Raw genomic sequence first — 16,677 nt, 5'->3', positions numbered from 1 at the left:
GTGCTGTGCATGCCAGGCTCTGAGTGCCCCTGGGTGCTGTGTATGCCAGGCTCTAAGTGTCCCCTGGGTGCTGTGTATGCCAGGTTCTAAGTGTCCCCTGGGTGCTGTGTATTCCTGGCTCTAAGTGTCCCCTGGGTGCTGTGTATGCCCGACTCTAAGTGTCCCCTGAAGCTATATATGCCAGGCACAGAGTGTCCCCTGGAACTGTATATGCCAGGCACAGAGTGTCCCCTGGGTGCTGTGTATGCCAAGATTGTTTCCCCCCTGGAGCTGTGCATTCCAGGCTCTGAGTGTCCCCTGGATGCTGTGTATGTCAGGCTTTGAGTATCCCCAGGAGCTGTGTATGCCAGGCTTTGAGTATCCCCAGGAGTTGTGTATGCCAGGCTTTGAGTATCCCCAGGAGCTGTGTATGCCAGGCTTTGAGTATTCCCAGGAGCTGTGTATGCCAGGCTTTGAGTATCCACAGGAGCTGTGTATGCCAGGCTCTGATTGTTCCCTGGAGCTGCGTATGCCAGACACAGAGTGTTCAGGGTGTGATGCTTGTCAGGCTCTGTGTGCTATGTTAAAATCCTCTGCATGTTGAATGTGGAGTACAGTCCGTCTGCAGTATGCTCAGTTCCCCATGCTCCCAGGGCAGCCTGTGACCGTTGGATGACCCCGCAGCAGAAGCTCCTCCCCGCCCCCCAGCTGGGGTGCAGCTGATGCCCGCAAGTTGGCAATAATGCAATCAAGACAGCGAGTTTCTTTTCCAAGGTTTAATCCAACATTATCAGGAAGATAAGCCCTCTGCACCGATTGGCCTCCCGTGACCCCGCGGCTCCCCGGAACTATGTAAGCAGGGGCATGAAACTTTGCGGGTATTGCTCTCACTGGGAGGGATTTGCATTTCCAAAAATACATCCGCAATCCATGAATTATTGTAGTACACTGGCAGCAAGTAGCGGCTGGAACAGGTTGCTCTCTAGCCGTGATGTAACAGCAAGGGAAGCGCATTAGCCGAAAACCAGCACCAACTTTTCTATCTTATTTATATTAGGTCCCCCCCACAGGTTGGATATTGTTTGGTTAACCCGAGATCTACTTTCACTATTTCATGTACCCGCGAACATATGTAGTTCTCGGGATAACTAAACAAGCTTTTGGTGAAAGTGAAGGATGTATTATTTAGTGAAATAATGTACATATTATATAACGAAGAATTTGTTTTTATGGAGTTACTGTAAAAAAAAAAAAAGAAGTAGAAAATATGTGTGTCCTGTTCTGAATACATTTCATGTTATGCTCTTGGTATCGTATCAAATCTGCAAGTGCTCTATCTATTTGCAGGGAGTTCTTTTTACCTTTAAAGGCCAATGGGGCAATGTGTTTGTACCTTCAAATGGATATTAGAGAGCATGAGAGTGTAATATAATATACCATGTTTAATTATGTGTAGCTAAAAACAACAACACTTTGTAATATAGTTTCATTGTATATTTTATTCCCCTTTCCAGTAATTTAACTAAAGTGTTGGTTTTCTAAATTGCACAGAGTTTCTATATAGTAATGAGTGCTGCCATGTTTATGCCAGGCACAGAGTGCCTTTCTGAAGACAATTCGGGACGTAAAGCAGGCAATAAAAGAGACTGTCCAAACAAGGCTTTGTGGAACATGTGATAATTTAAAAAATATCTCCCCACAGCTTTGTCTGCACAGAGCAGAGATAAATAGAAAACTAGTTCAAACATGGCTGCGCCTATTACTTTATAGAAACTAAACATGTGCCCTTCTTTTTTATATTTAAACAACTAATATAATTGTAAAAATACATCTACATGTGGGCCATATAGATAGCATTGTTCTTAATGCTATGGAGTTATTTAAGAGTCAGCACAACACAGCACTAATTGGCTAAAATGCAAGGTAATAGATAATAAATAAAATTATAAAATTATATATATATAACCTCTGCAATATACTTTAATTGTTTATTTTGTCCCCCTTTCTTGTAATTCCATTCTGAAATTTTGAGCTTTTCAGTACCTGTTAGAAATTGAAGTACAGAACACTGTTATATTGCACACAGCCATTGGCTGCACACTCTATTGACCTATTTATAACTCTTTCTAATTGGCCACAGCAGAGAATGTAACCTAAATTACAACATGACAGCTCCCATTGTTTATAGACACTAAAACTTTAGACTTATTTTGTCAATATTTAAACAGCTAATGAAACTTTAAAAACTAAACCTACATGTTATTCTCAAACTAATCTTTTCTTTGAATGCATCATTTTATCTAACATATAGTGTTTAATGTCCCTTTAATACAGGTTACACAGTGCAAAATTATAAAAACATTCCAAAATAACATACAGGTGCGAAGTTACAATTTTTAAAAATAACTTGGGACAGAATATAAACAAACCATACACTTATTACCAAAGTTCCAGTGGTCTGTATATGGGAGAACTTCCTTCCGTGATGTTAGTTGTTTGAGTCCCAGGGAGTTCTAACTAAAAGTACCTATAATATCAACTTAAAGGGACAGTCTACACCAGAATTTTTATTGTTTTAAAAGATAATCCCTTTATTACCCATTCCCCAGTTTTGCATAACCAACACAGTTATAATAATATACTTTTAACCTCTGTGATTATCTTGTATCTAAGCCTCTGCAAACTGCCAAATAGCAAATATATTTACATTACACTTTTATTAACAAATATGCTTGAAACAGACGTTACCAGAAGGGGGAGATAAAGTGAATCCAGGGTTAAGCAACCTCTGAACTAATTGTAAGTATACATTACAAAATCTAGAAAACCCCCACCGGTAATTAGACAAGTAAAATAGGGATGTTTATAGAAGGCTAATGAAGAATGGGATAGGTCACTTCCATAATTCAAATAGATAATAGCCAAATTCTATAGCACCCAAAATTAAAATAAGGGCTTGTGGACAGGGTGTGGCGTGTCTAATCAAATAATCACACAGGGTAGGGAAGTTAGCAAAAAGGTAGTTTCATACGCAAAAGGTAGGTACATTCAAACAGGCATACAAATGCTCAAGCTATGCGCTCAAAGGCGTCCTCCTACCTGCGTACTGCTCTGATTTAACAGAGTCAGCCGATTTCTAGCTAAAATCCCTATCAGATAGAGCTAGCTCACATACAATAAAGTTTGTAGAAAACTTCTCATATACACGATGGAGGTATTATGTTCAATACAAACTGTCAACATTTATTCCTCTAGGTTAAGTTCAAGTAGATACATTTAAATCAAAGTCAAAGATTACTGTGTAGCTTATAGCATAATAGCATATAAAGCTTAACAAAAATGTTGCTGCTTGTTAACCTGGCATTAAAGCGTACTCCTAAATAACAGTTTTTAGTATATCAGCATCCCCCCTATAATTAGGATGCTGATATACTAAAAGGTAGGAGGACGCCTTTGATCGCATAGCTTGAGCATTTGTATGCCTGTTTGAATGTACCTACCTTTTGCGTATGAAACTACCTTTTTGCTAACTTCCCTACCCTGTGTGATTATTTGATTAGACACGCCACACCCTGTCCACAAGCCCTTATTTTAATATTGGGTGCTATAGAATTTGGCTATTATCTATTTGAATTATGGAAGTGACCTATCCCATTCTTCATTAGCCTTCTATAAACATCCCTATTTTACTTGTCTAATTACCGGTGGGGTTTTTCTAGATTTTGTAATGTATACTTACAATTAGTTCAGAGGTTGCTTAACCCTGGATTCACTTTATCTCCCCCCCTTCTGGTAACGTCTGTTTCAAGCATATTTGTTAATAAAAGTGTAATGTAAATATATTTGCTATTTGATTTATCTAGTGTATAATTCTACACTTGACTTTAATGTCACAAATCCCCTTTTGGTTCCCTAACCTTACTATTTCATACCTAGTGATTCAATTCACACTTACGAATTTGGGACATAAGTGGTTAGAGTTTAGATAGTGATGGCCGGCTATCTATCCTCCTCCATAGATTTTGATCAGTGGAAACAAGAAGCAGAAAGAGTATTTACTCTAAATGTTGGTAATGTTTGTCCAAATGCTACAAACATAGAAGAAGCCTTTAAAAACATTGCTAAGATTATGAAAAAACAAGTGAAATCTTTCTGGGAAATTTTCAGCTTAGAAAATTATGTTAAGAATAAACTAATCCCTAGAGGTCTAAGGATTCAGCTAGCACCTGCTTTTCACATCTCAGATGAAAATTTTGTGTTTAGGTGGCAGGAAATTTTGACACAGTGCTCTCTAGATCTAATGAAATTAACACTAGAGTTTGAAAGAAAACAATATGATGAATTAACCAAATTAATAGATGAGGCAAAAATACAAACAAATAAATTTACTACGCATAAAGATTTTGAGGCTCTAGATATAAAACTTAAATTCCATATAGACAAGCTCAAGGAAGAACTTAGTGAGACCAAAAATAGGAAACTACAAAGAGATTGGTCTGACCACCAAAAAGGGAATATCTATAAAGGCAATCAGAGGCGTAGTAATTTCAGAAAAACACAAGAATCTAGACTCACCAATAATAAAAATGTTACCTCTGATAATTCCACTACAGATTCAGAACCCTCTGATGAGGAATTAACACAAACACCTACAACCAGTGTCGCCTTAACAGAACCATCAATTACACGTATTTTTTTAGAGAAAGATCTTTTCCCACCAAAGAGAACTACAAGAACGAGGCAACCAAACAAATCAAAATCCACCACAAAACAGAAGTAGTTATGGATAATTTACAAATTATCAATCTAACTGAAACCCAATTAGAAAAAGAACATCACACACTATTATCAAAAGGACTTACTTTTGTACCCATCCAACATCATGACACATTCAATTGGATCAAGGACATACATTTGTTCGCTAGAAAACTTGCACTACATAAGTTACACAAAAATGCTAACACAAATTCCTTGATTGATATGGGCATAGAACAAGAGGACCATGAAATGGTCAATTTAATGCTATCATTACTTAATGAAAACACAGATACTCCAGAAACAAGGAAAGCAAGTATAGTGAAACCCAAAAGTAATTTCATGCCAGCAATTTCTAAATATCCATCTATTGATAAATTTGTCTCCCTAGTCACAACAGAAATAGAGGAGATAAATAAAAGGAGTAAAGTACAGAAAAACTTGAGCTACAAAGAACGTAAAGCTCTCCAGAAATTACAAAACAATAAGGCGATTACCATAAAAAATGCAGATAAGGGGGGTAATATGGTCCTTATGAGCAATTCTCAATATGAACAAATTTGTACAAACATTTTGAGTAACACAGAAAATTATAAAGTCCTGATACGTGATCCAACTGATGCTTTTAAAGGGGAGTTGAGATCCCTTTTGGATAGAGGTCTACAAGAAAGGGTAATTACAAAAGCTGAACATCAGTTTATGTTCAACATGTTTCCAAGAATAGCCACCTTCTACAGCCTTCCTAAGGTTCATAAGAATATGACAAATCCACCCGGTAGACCCATAGTCTCCGGTAATGGCTGTATCACTGAAAATGCTAGCATTTTTCTAGACAAAAAAACTAAGACACTTTGTACACACCCTTACATCTCATGTACAAGATACTAAAGATGTCTTAAAATGTTTGGCCGACGTGATAGTCAGTGATAACACTATGCTGGCCAGTATTGACGTTGAAAGTCTATATTCTAATATATCCCATAATTTGGGCTTGGAAGCTGTCAGTTTCTTTTTGAGAACAGTAAATCCAATCCAAAATGATGAAGATGACTTCATCATTGATTTACTAGACTATGTGTTAAGACATAACTATTTCTTATTTAATAAGAAAATCTATTTACAGAAAAGGGGCACAGCAATGGGCACTTGCTGTGCTCCTACGTATGCCAATTTGTTCCTTGGGTGGATTGAGAACAAAAGTATACTTAATGAAGATACTAACCCATATATGCAATATATGGACTTATACATTAGATACATTGATGATGTTCTAATCCTATGGACAGGCACCAAAAATGACTTTGAAAATTTCATGATTTGGCTGAATAATAACAAAGATGGAATGAGGTACACTTCAAGTATAGATTCAAACAAAATTTCATTTCTTGATCTAGAGATTAGAAAAGAGATTGATGGCACGCTGAACACAAAACTATATAGAAAAGAGACAGCTACTAACAGTCTCCTCAAATGGGAGAGCTATCACCCAAAGAAATTAAAAATGGGCATTCCGTTTGGCCAATATCTAAGAGCCAGACGAAACTGCAGCACAGAACTAGATTTTGAGAGAGAAGCAAGGGAACTACAAAGAAGGTTTAAAGAAAGGGGGTACCCAGGCAGATGCCTTAAAAAGTCCTATCAAAGAGCTAAATTACTAAATAGAACTACACTACTGGAAACCAGCAACCAAGCTATTGCACAACCAATAAATGAACAACAACATATAAGAATTATTGGAACATACAATGATAAAAATGTCTGTATAAAGAATATCATCCAAAGACATTGGCATGTTATTCAGGAAGACGATGACCTTAAAGAAGTAATATCTGAAAAACCCAATATTACATATAGAAGGTCCAAAAACCTTAAAGACATACTTATGGAGAGTCATTACTCAAAAGACATACCAAGAACTTGGTTGAGAGAAACCAAAGGCTTCTACAAATGTGGAAGATGCCAAGCCTGTAAGAACATGACCCCCACAAAAACCTTCATACACCCTGACACAAACAAATAGTATGAAATTAAAGACTTTCTAAATTGTAGATCTAAGCAAGTCATATATATCGCAATGTGCAAATGCCCAAAAATCTATGTGGGTGAGACCTCAAGAGAGCTACGAACTAGAGTGCTAGAACACATAGGTGACATCAAATGGAACAGAAATGTTCCTGTAGCACAACACATGAACAATGAACATCAGGGACACAAATATGAAATCTATTTTTGTGCAATCGAACAAATAAAATTAAAAGGGAGAAGGGGCGACATTAACAAAATGTTACTACAGAAAGAGTGTAGATGGATTCATGAATTAAAATCCACCTCACCTAGGGGACTAAATGAAGCAATATCATACAAATGCTTCTTATAGATTATGGTTCATGATATACATCTTATTGTGGATTTATGATGATTAATTACATACTATTTCTGTCTAGGGTCATGAATAAACTTAGTTTACTTTCCCAATATAAAGCAAATTAAGAGGATGCAGATTTATAATTTTGAAACAATATCTAACTGAATTTAATTAGTTGATTCTAACTAAACTAATAATAACTTTTATACATAATGATAATTTCATATTTAAAATAGCCCTGTGTTCTAGCAAATAAGTATCTGTTTCTCTAACATGTATTTACTTGATAGGTTATCCCCTTATTTATATATATAGGTGGTAATAACTAACTCAGTTTGACCTTTCAGATAGGTTATTATGAACAACTACAATTGACCCACATTAAGAAATCTTATATGTATATCTTTTCCATTAGCACATCATACTAATTACCAGTATACTTCACCTAGGAATTCTGTAATACCGTATGCAATACTGAATGATATGCTTTATAAGCATTACATACCTCTCCCAATATTTTTAAGATACTAGGGAATATAACATTCCCCCACGATACTTGTATACGTATTGATGCACATTATACCTTTATATAAGAGCGGTCAGTGTCAATAAAATGATAAATTTATATGTTCCTCTTCGTTCTAATAAATTCTTTTAAAAATGAGCAATTTATTTAAGGCATAATACATACTTAGTACAGAGTATATGTAATATGATTGAATGAGGCCACAGCGGAGTCTTACACCTCCGTATCTAATGATTTTTAAAGTTGCCATGACAACGGATTACTATAACTTCTCGTACCTAATGCTGGGCTGGCCCTATGCCCTGACGAAGTCACGTTCTGTGACGGAAACGCGTCGGTGGGCGTGGCCTTGGGTGGAACAAGCGTGGTCTAACTGAACTGGTCACATACCTTAAATTAACATTAGCGGCTTTTAAACCTAATACCGCTATAGCTCAATACCGCTATAACCCTGCACTTTACTTGCAATTATAGGGGGGATGCTGATATACTAAAAACTGTTATTTAGGAGTACGCTTTAATGCCAGGTTAACAAGCAGCAACATTTTTGTTAAGCTTTATATGCTATTATGCTATAAGCTACACAGTAATCTTTGACTTTGATTTAAATGTATCTACTTGAACTTAACCTAGAGGAATAAATGTTGACAGTTTGTATTGAACATAATACCTCCATCGTGTATATGAGAAGTTTTCTACAAACTTTATTGTATGTGAGCTAGCTCTATCTGATAGGGATTTTAGCTAGAAATCGGCTGACTCTGTTAAATCAGAGCAGTACGCAGGTAGGAGGACGCCTTTGAGCGCATAGCTTGAGCATTTGTATGCCTGTTTGAATGTACCTACCTTTTGCGTATGAAACTACCTTTTTGCTAACTTCCCTACCCTGTGTGATTATTTGATTAGACACGCCACACCCTGTCCACAAGCCCTTATTTTAATTTTGGGTGCTATAGAATTTGGCTATTATCTATTTGAATTATGGAAGTGAACTATCCCATTCTTCATTAGCCTTCTATAAACATCCCTATTTTACTTGTCTAATTACCGGTGGGGGTTTTCTAGATTTTGTAATGTATACTTACAATTAGTTCAGAGGTTGCTTAACCCTGGATTCACTTTATCTCCCCCCTTCTGGTAACGTCTGTTTCAAGCATATTTGTTAATAAAAGTGTAATGTAAATATATTTGCTATTTGATTTATCTAGTGTATAATTCTACACTTGACTTTAATGTCACAAATCCCCTTTTGGTTCCCTAACCTTACTACCTCTGCAAACTGCCCCTTTATTTCAGTTCTTTTGACAGACTTGCAGTCTAGCCAATCAGTGCCTGCTCCCAGATAACTTCACGTGCACGAGCACAGTGTTATCTATATGAAATATGTGAACTAACACCCTCTAGTGGGGAAAAACTGTTAAAATGCATTCTGAAAAGAGGTGGCCTTCAAGATCTAAGAAATTAGCATATGAACCTCCTAGGTTAAGCTTTCAACTAAGAATACCAAGAGAACAAAGCAAAATTGGTCATAAAAGTAAATTGGAAAACTGTTTAAAATTACATGCTCTATCTGAATCATGAAAGTTTATTTTGGCCTAGTCTGTCCCTTTAAAACTCAGCTTTCTTTGTCTTGTAAAAGTCCCCGCCCTTGTGATAATTTACAACGAGTTAGCCAATGCAACAAGTCTTAGCTCCCAGTATCAGTCTCCAGGGCTGGGAAGGAGGGGAAGGTCTTAGTTCACAGCATTCCTGAACACACAAAGAACAAGCAGTTCAGTTTAACCCTGGCTATGCTGAGATCACATTACCACCTCTGCTGGGTAGCCAATCCAGGTATCAACTACTCCACATGATTGTATTATAACAGGTATCTGTGCATATTATTCTTTGTCGTAGTGTCTATTACATGCAGTTATATGAAAATTGGTGTATACTGTTCCTTTAAGTTTGACTTTACTGTCCCTTTAACTTACAGGAATAGGGTAAAACAATGAAATTGTATTGCAAAATTGTTTTAATATGCATAATGAAACATTTTTCTACAAAAATATTTACAGTCCCTTTAATTTGATTGGATAGAGCATGACATGTTAAACAACTTTTCAATGTACTTCTTTTATCAATGTTGCTTAGTTCTCTTGGTGTCCTTTGTTAAAGAGTCATCCTAGTTGAGCTCAGGAATATGCACATATCTTAAGCCATCTGGCAGCAGTGTTTGCAACATTGTTTATACCAATGTTTAACATATTTGTAAACACTGCTGCCATAGACTGTTATAGGCATGTGGGCACTCCATAACTCCTATCTAGGTTTAGTCTTCAGCAAAGAATACAGAGAGAACAAAGCAAATTTTATAATAGAAGTAAATTGGAAAAATATGTAAAATTGCATTCTCTGTCTGAATCAAAGTTTAATTTTGAGTTTACTCTCCCTTTAAGGTTAGTTGTGCAAACATACATTTTACGTTGGCTTCATTATCATTATAAAAACGCTATATATATATATATATATATACTAGTGGTAAATTCTGTGTACACAGGCCAAAATGTTTAATGAAATAAATATATCTATCCCTATCCCTGCCCCTATCTCTATATCCCTGTCACTATCCCTATGTCCCTAGCCCTCTATCCCTTTGTCCCTTTGCCCCTTTGTCCCTCTGTCCCTCTCACTCTGTCCCTATCCCTCTCTTTGTCACTCTGTCCCTATCCTTCTATCCCTATCCCTCTGTCAATATACCCCTGTCACTATCGCTCTATCCCTGTCCCTCTGTCCCTATCCCTCTGTCTTTGTCACGCTGTCCCTATCCCTCTCCCTATCCTTCTATCCCTATGCCTCTATCCATATATCCCTGTCCCTATCCCTCTGTCAATATACCCCTGTCACTATCCCTATGTCTCTGTCCCTATCCCTCTGTCTTTGTCACTCTGTCCCTATATTTCTCCCTATCCTTCTGTCTCTATCCCTATCCCGCTGTCCCAGATCTCCCCCCCAAACAGCTCTTAAACCCCCCTTACTATTTCCGCCATCTTAGGTACTGGCAGCTGTCTGCCAGTACCTATAACCCCCTTTTTTCTGTAGTGTCGTGGTCCCATCAGCTCCCCCCCTCCCGCGATCAACATATAGTCCCCCCCACCACCAAACCCATTTTCTGTAGTGTAGCTACCCCATCCCTCCCTGTTCCATTTATCTCTTTTTAGTGTAGGGCCCTCTCACTCCCCCCTCCGCTGCTGAGCCTCACACCCGCCAATCACCTACTCCTCCCACCGGCACCAGCAGAAGATCGTTACGGACTGTGACACACACAGTGCTCCGGCTTCATATGCGGCAGATGCCTGAAGCTTCAGGAACTCCAGCTGAGAGTGCTGGAGCTTCCTGAAGCTGTCTCGCGCTGCAGGCTGCGCACACAACTGATAACGGCGACAGATGCGTTACAATCGCGAATATAGTATACATTTTTTCTTGCAAAAATAGTCTTGAAGATTATTAATGTGAACTGAGCATGTACAGTCCAATTGATTAGAAGGGTTTTGACTTATCTGCAAAAAGAAGTAATTTCACATGAATTACAATGGATTGAAATAGATTTCAGTTTCGGTTTAGGGTTACTTTATGACTAAGTTCAGTGATTCTTTACACTCATAGAAACATATGGCTACATGTCTGCATGAAGACAAATATCTCTGTCTATGAATTTAGTATTGCATTGCTTATTGGTATATTTATAATACATTTTAAAATGTATTTTATCGTTTTATCAATAGTACATAATATACATTACAAAGAACATACAGATTTATCTCACATGTATGGAACTTTTGTTTCAGCTTACTCCAAAAAAAATCTTATGTTACCAATTGAAACACATAACAACAGAAAAATGAAAATATTACTAGATCATGTTTTAGACTGTAGGGTGACTGCATGATCACGTAACAATTCCATAGGTAATCTGGAAATCTCATATGTGTCAAATACACAGAGAATATCAGGTAATAAAACCAGAATTAGAAAAAGAAAGAAAGTGAAAAGAAATAGATAAAAGAAAATGGATGCCGCTTTGCTGAACACCGGCACCCTCCCATGAAATTTTTTAGAATTCTAACTTTCATCGTTCTGATCTTCCCTCAGTCGTTGGTAAATTCCATTAATAAAACTGGTAAATGTATATCTTATAAGTACAGTAAGAATAGGGGACAACGCATGTAACTTCAGTTGGTTTATGGTATAAACAATTGGCGATTATGTAGTCTCATGAATAATCCACTAAAACCACTTTGTGAAAGGCTTCTACCTTATCTTGCAGCTAGTTCTGACATATTAGAAGTATTTAATCTTATTTAAAACTTCATTCCACGTAGGCGCTCCCTCTTTTCAGTGACGTATTATACAAGTTCTAGTCGCTGTACAAGTTGTTTTAATAATTTGAATAAAAGGGATATTGAATTCACTGACTTGTTCATGCAGTAGAGCTGTTTGTATGGATAGGGTGAAAACACTGTTTAGTAGCTGACTTAAAGGGACAGTCTACATTAAAATTGTTATAGTTTAAAAAGATAGATAATGACTTGCTACCCATTCCCCAGCTTTGCACAACTAACATTGTTAGATTAATATACTTTATAACATTTAAACCTCTACATTTCTGCCTGTTTCTAAGCCATTACAGACAGCCTCTTATCACATGCTTTTGTATTTGCTTTTCACAACAGGAGACTGCTAGTTTATGTGGGCCATATAGATAAAATTGTGTTTATACCAGGGAAGTTATTTAAGAGTTAGCACAACACAGTACTAAATGCAAGTCAATAGATAATAAATATAAGTCGTGATCAGGCGGGTGTCAAAAAATGCTTAGTTACAAGGTAATCACAGAGGTAAAAAGTATATTAATATAGCTGTGTTGGTTATGCAAAACTGGGGAATGAGTAATAAAGGGGTTATCTATCTTTTAAAACAATACAAAATCTATTGTAGACTGTCCCTTTAAGGAGGTGAAGAGTCTGTCCCACACACTTACTTTTTAGACAGTCCCAACAGCGTTAGATCCTTGCAATCAGCAAGACTGTGGCCTAGATTTGGAGTTTTGCGTTAGAAGGGGTGCGTTAGCTATGCATGCTTTTTTTTGGCCGCACCTTTTAAATACCGCTGGTATTTAGAGTTCACAGAATGACTGCGTTTTCAGTGCGTTAGGCTCCAAAAAGGGAGCGTAGAGCATAATTTACCGCCACTGCAACTCTCAATACCAGCGGTGCTTACGGACGCGGCCAGCTTCAAAAACGTGCTCGTGCACGATTCCCCCATAGGAAACAATGGGGCAGTTTGAGCTGAAAAAAAACAAAACACCTGCAAAAAAGCAGCGTTAAGCTCCTAACGCAGCCCCATTGTTTCCTATGGGGAAACACTTCCTATGTCTGCACCTAACACCCTAACATGTACCCCGAGTCTAAACACCCCTAACCTTACACTTATTAACCCCTAACCCCGCTATCACTGATCCCTGCATATTTTTATTAACCCCTAATCTGCCGCTCTGTACACCGCCGCAACCTACGTTATCCCTATGTACCCCTAATCTGCTGCCCCTAACACCGCCGACCTCTATATTATATTTATTAACCCCTAATCTGCCGCCCCCAACGTCGCCTCCACCTACCTACAATTATTAACCCCTAATCTGCCGACCGGACCTCACCGCTACTATAATAAATGTATTAACCCCTAATCCGCCTCACTAACCCTATAATAAATAGTATTAACCCCTAATCTGCCCTCCCTAACATCGCCGACACCTAACTTCAAGTATTAACCCCTAATCTGCCGACCGGACCTCACCGCTACTCTAATAAATTTTTTAACCCCTAAAGCTAAGTCTAACCCTAACCCTAACACCCCCCAAGTTAAATATAATTTAAATCTAACGAAATAAATTAACTCTTATTAAATAAATTATTCCTATTTAAAGCTAAATACTTACCTGTTAAATAAACCCTAATATAGCTACAATATAACAAATAATTATATTGTAGCTATTTTAGGATTTATATTTATTTTACTGGCAACTTTGTATTTATTTTAACCAGGTACAATAGCTATTAAATAGTTAATAACTAATAATAATAGCTACCTAGTTAAAATAATTACAAAATTGCCTGTAAAATAAATCCTAACCTAAGTTACAATTGAACCTAACATTACACTAGCAATAAATTAATTAAATACAATACCTACAAATAAATACAATTAAATAAACTAACTAAAGTACAAAAAATAAAAAAGAACTAAGTTACAAAAAATAAAAAAATATTTACAAACATTAGAAAAATATTACAACAATTTTAAGCTAATTACACCTACTCTAAGCCCCCTAATAAAATAACAAAGCCCGCCAAAATAAAAAAATGCCCTACCCTATTCTAAAATTAAAATAGAAAAGCTCTTTTACCTTACCAGCCCTTAAAAGGGCCCTTTACGGGGCATGCCCCAAAGAATTAAGCTCTTTTGCCTGTAAAAAAAAACCATACAATACCCCCCCCAACATTACAACCCACCACCCACATACCCCTAATCTAACCCAAACCCCCCTTGAATAAACCTAACACTAAGCCCCTGAAGATCTCCCTACCTTGTCTTCACCACACCGGGTCCCGATCGGTCCAGAAGAGGGTCCGAAGTCTTCATCCTATCCCGGCAGAAGAGTCGATCCGGACCGGCAAACATCTTCATCCAAGCCGCATCTTCTATGTTCTTCCATCCGATGACGACCGGCTCCATCTTGAAGACCTCCAGCGCGGATCCATCCTCTTCTTCCGACGACTAGACGACGAATGAAGGTTCCTTTAAGGGACGTCATCCAAGATGGCGTCTCTCGAATTCCGATTGGCTGATAGGATTCTATCAGCCAATCGGATTTAAGGTAGGAAAATTCTGATTGGCTGATGGAATCAGATTCAAGTTCAATCCGATTGGCTGATCCGATCAGCCAATCAGATTGAGCTCGCATTCTATCGGCTGTTCCGAGCTAAAGTGCCGTAAGTCTGACAAACTAGCGATGTCTAGAAATCTGCGTAAGTACAAATATCTGGAGTCACCAGTGACTTACGGCACTTTAGAAACTGCCGCCGCATAAAAAAACTGACTAAGTTATAAAATCACCCGTTACTGTCTAACACGCCTCCCAAACATAGCCCGAAACGTATACCCCTCTATCTGCAATCCCCCCTCTAACTCCTAATAATAAATATATTAACCCCTAAAGCGCCGCTCCCGGCTACATATGTTTTACCCCCTAATCTGACCCCCCTACACCGCCGCCGGCTACATTAAATGTTTTACCCCCTAATGTGAGCCCCCTACCCCGCCGCCACCTACATTAACTATATTACCCCCTAATATGATCCCCCTACACTGCCGCCACCTATTTAAACTATATTACCCCTAGTATGATCCTTCTACACCGCCGCCACCTATTTAAACTATATTACCCCCTAATATGATCCCCCTACACCGCCGCCACCTATTTAAACTATATTAACCCCTAATATGATCCCCCTACACCACCGCCACCTATTTAAACTATATTACCCCCTAATATGATCCCCCTACACCGCCGCCACCTATTTAAACTATATTACACCCTAATATGATCCCCCTACACCGCCGCCACCTATATTAAATATATTAACCCCTAATCTGACCCCCCTACACCGCCGCCACCTATATTAACTATATTAATCCTAATTATATTAGGGTTAATATAGTTATTATATTATATTATATATATATATATATATATATATTATTAATATAGTTAATAATTAATATAGTTATTATATTATATATTAACTATATTAACCCTATCTAACTCTAACACCCCTAACTTAATTATTATTAAAATAAATCTAAATAATATTAATAATATTAACTAAATTATTCCAATTTAAATCTAAATACTTACCTATAAAATAAACCCTAAGATAGCTACAATATGATTAATAATTACATTGTAGCTATTTTAGGGTTTATATTTATTTTACAGGTAACTTGGTATTTATTTTAACTAGGTACAATAGCTATTAAATAGTTAATAACTATTTAATAGCTACCTAGTTAAAATAATTACCAAATTACCTGTAAAATAAATCCTAACCTAAGCTACAAATACACCTACACTATCAATAAATTAATTAAATAAACTACAAATATCTAAACTAAAATACAATTAAATACACTAAACTAAATTACAAAAACAAACACTAAATTACAAAATATAAAAAAAGATTACAAGAATTTTAAGATAATTACACCTAATCTAAGCCCCCTAAAAAAATAACAAAGCCCCCCAAAATATAAAAAATTCCCTACCCTAATCTAACTTACAAAAAGTAATCAGCTCTATTACCAGCCCTTAAAAGGGCCTTTTGCGGGGCATTGCCCCAAAGTAATCAGCTCTTTTACCTGTAAAAAAAAAGAATAACCCCTCCCCCATTACAACCCACCACCCACATACCCCTACTCTAACCCACCCAATCCCCCCTTAAAAAAACCTAAGTCTAACCCCCAAGTGCTCCTTACCTGTCCTGAAGACCAGCGGAGAAGGTCTTCTTCCAGACGGCGACCTCTTCTTCCAGGATCCAGCCGGCGCGGAGCGGAGGAGTCGAAGACCGATGACCGGGGAGCTGAAGACCGGCGATGCTGGAACTGAAGATCGGCGACGCTGGAACTGAAGACCGGAGCCGGAGCGTGGAGGATCCTCTTCATACGATCGCCGCCGTACACTGAATAGGAATTCAAGGTACACGATTAAAAATGGCGTCCCTTGAATTCCTATTGGCTGATTTGAGCCTTCAAATTCAAATCAGCCAATCGGATGTGAGCTACTTTAATTCTATTGGCTGATTTGAATAGCCAAAAGAATAAGAGCTACTGTAATTCTATTGGCTATTCTAATCGGCGGCGATCGTATGAAGAGGATCCTCCACGCTCCAGCTCCGGTCTTCAGTTCCAGCGTCGCCAGTCTTCAGTTACAGCATCGCCGGTCTTCAGTTCCAGA

The 16,677-nt window shown here is 37.6% G+C and overlaps 1 protein-coding gene across 3 annotated transcripts in view; it reads left to right on the top strand.

Moving 5' to 3' along the window:
* Positions 1-673: 673 nt before the first annotated feature.
* Positions 674-16,677, top strand: part of LOC128662856 (adipocyte plasma membrane-associated protein) — a 284,431-nt gene continuing 268,427 nt past the window's right edge. For all 3 annotated transcript variants that reach the window (XM_053716861.1, XM_053716862.1, XM_053716860.1), the window contains exon 1: positions 674-831. In XM_053716861.1, the coding sequence (XP_053572836.1) occupies positions 830-831 (2 nt within the window). In that variant the 5' untranslated portion in view covers positions 674-829. The remainder of the gene's footprint in view (positions 832-16,677) is intronic.

This window comes from Bombina bombina, chromosome 6, assembly GCF_027579735.1.
Source record: "Bombina bombina isolate aBomBom1 chromosome 6, aBomBom1.pri, whole genome shotgun sequence".
In the NCBI taxonomy this organism is placed as follows: domain Eukaryota; kingdom Metazoa; phylum Chordata; class Amphibia; order Anura; family Bombinatoridae; genus Bombina; species Bombina bombina.
Note: the sequence above shows the minus strand (reverse complement) of the source record. Positions and strands in the feature narration are given on the sequence as shown.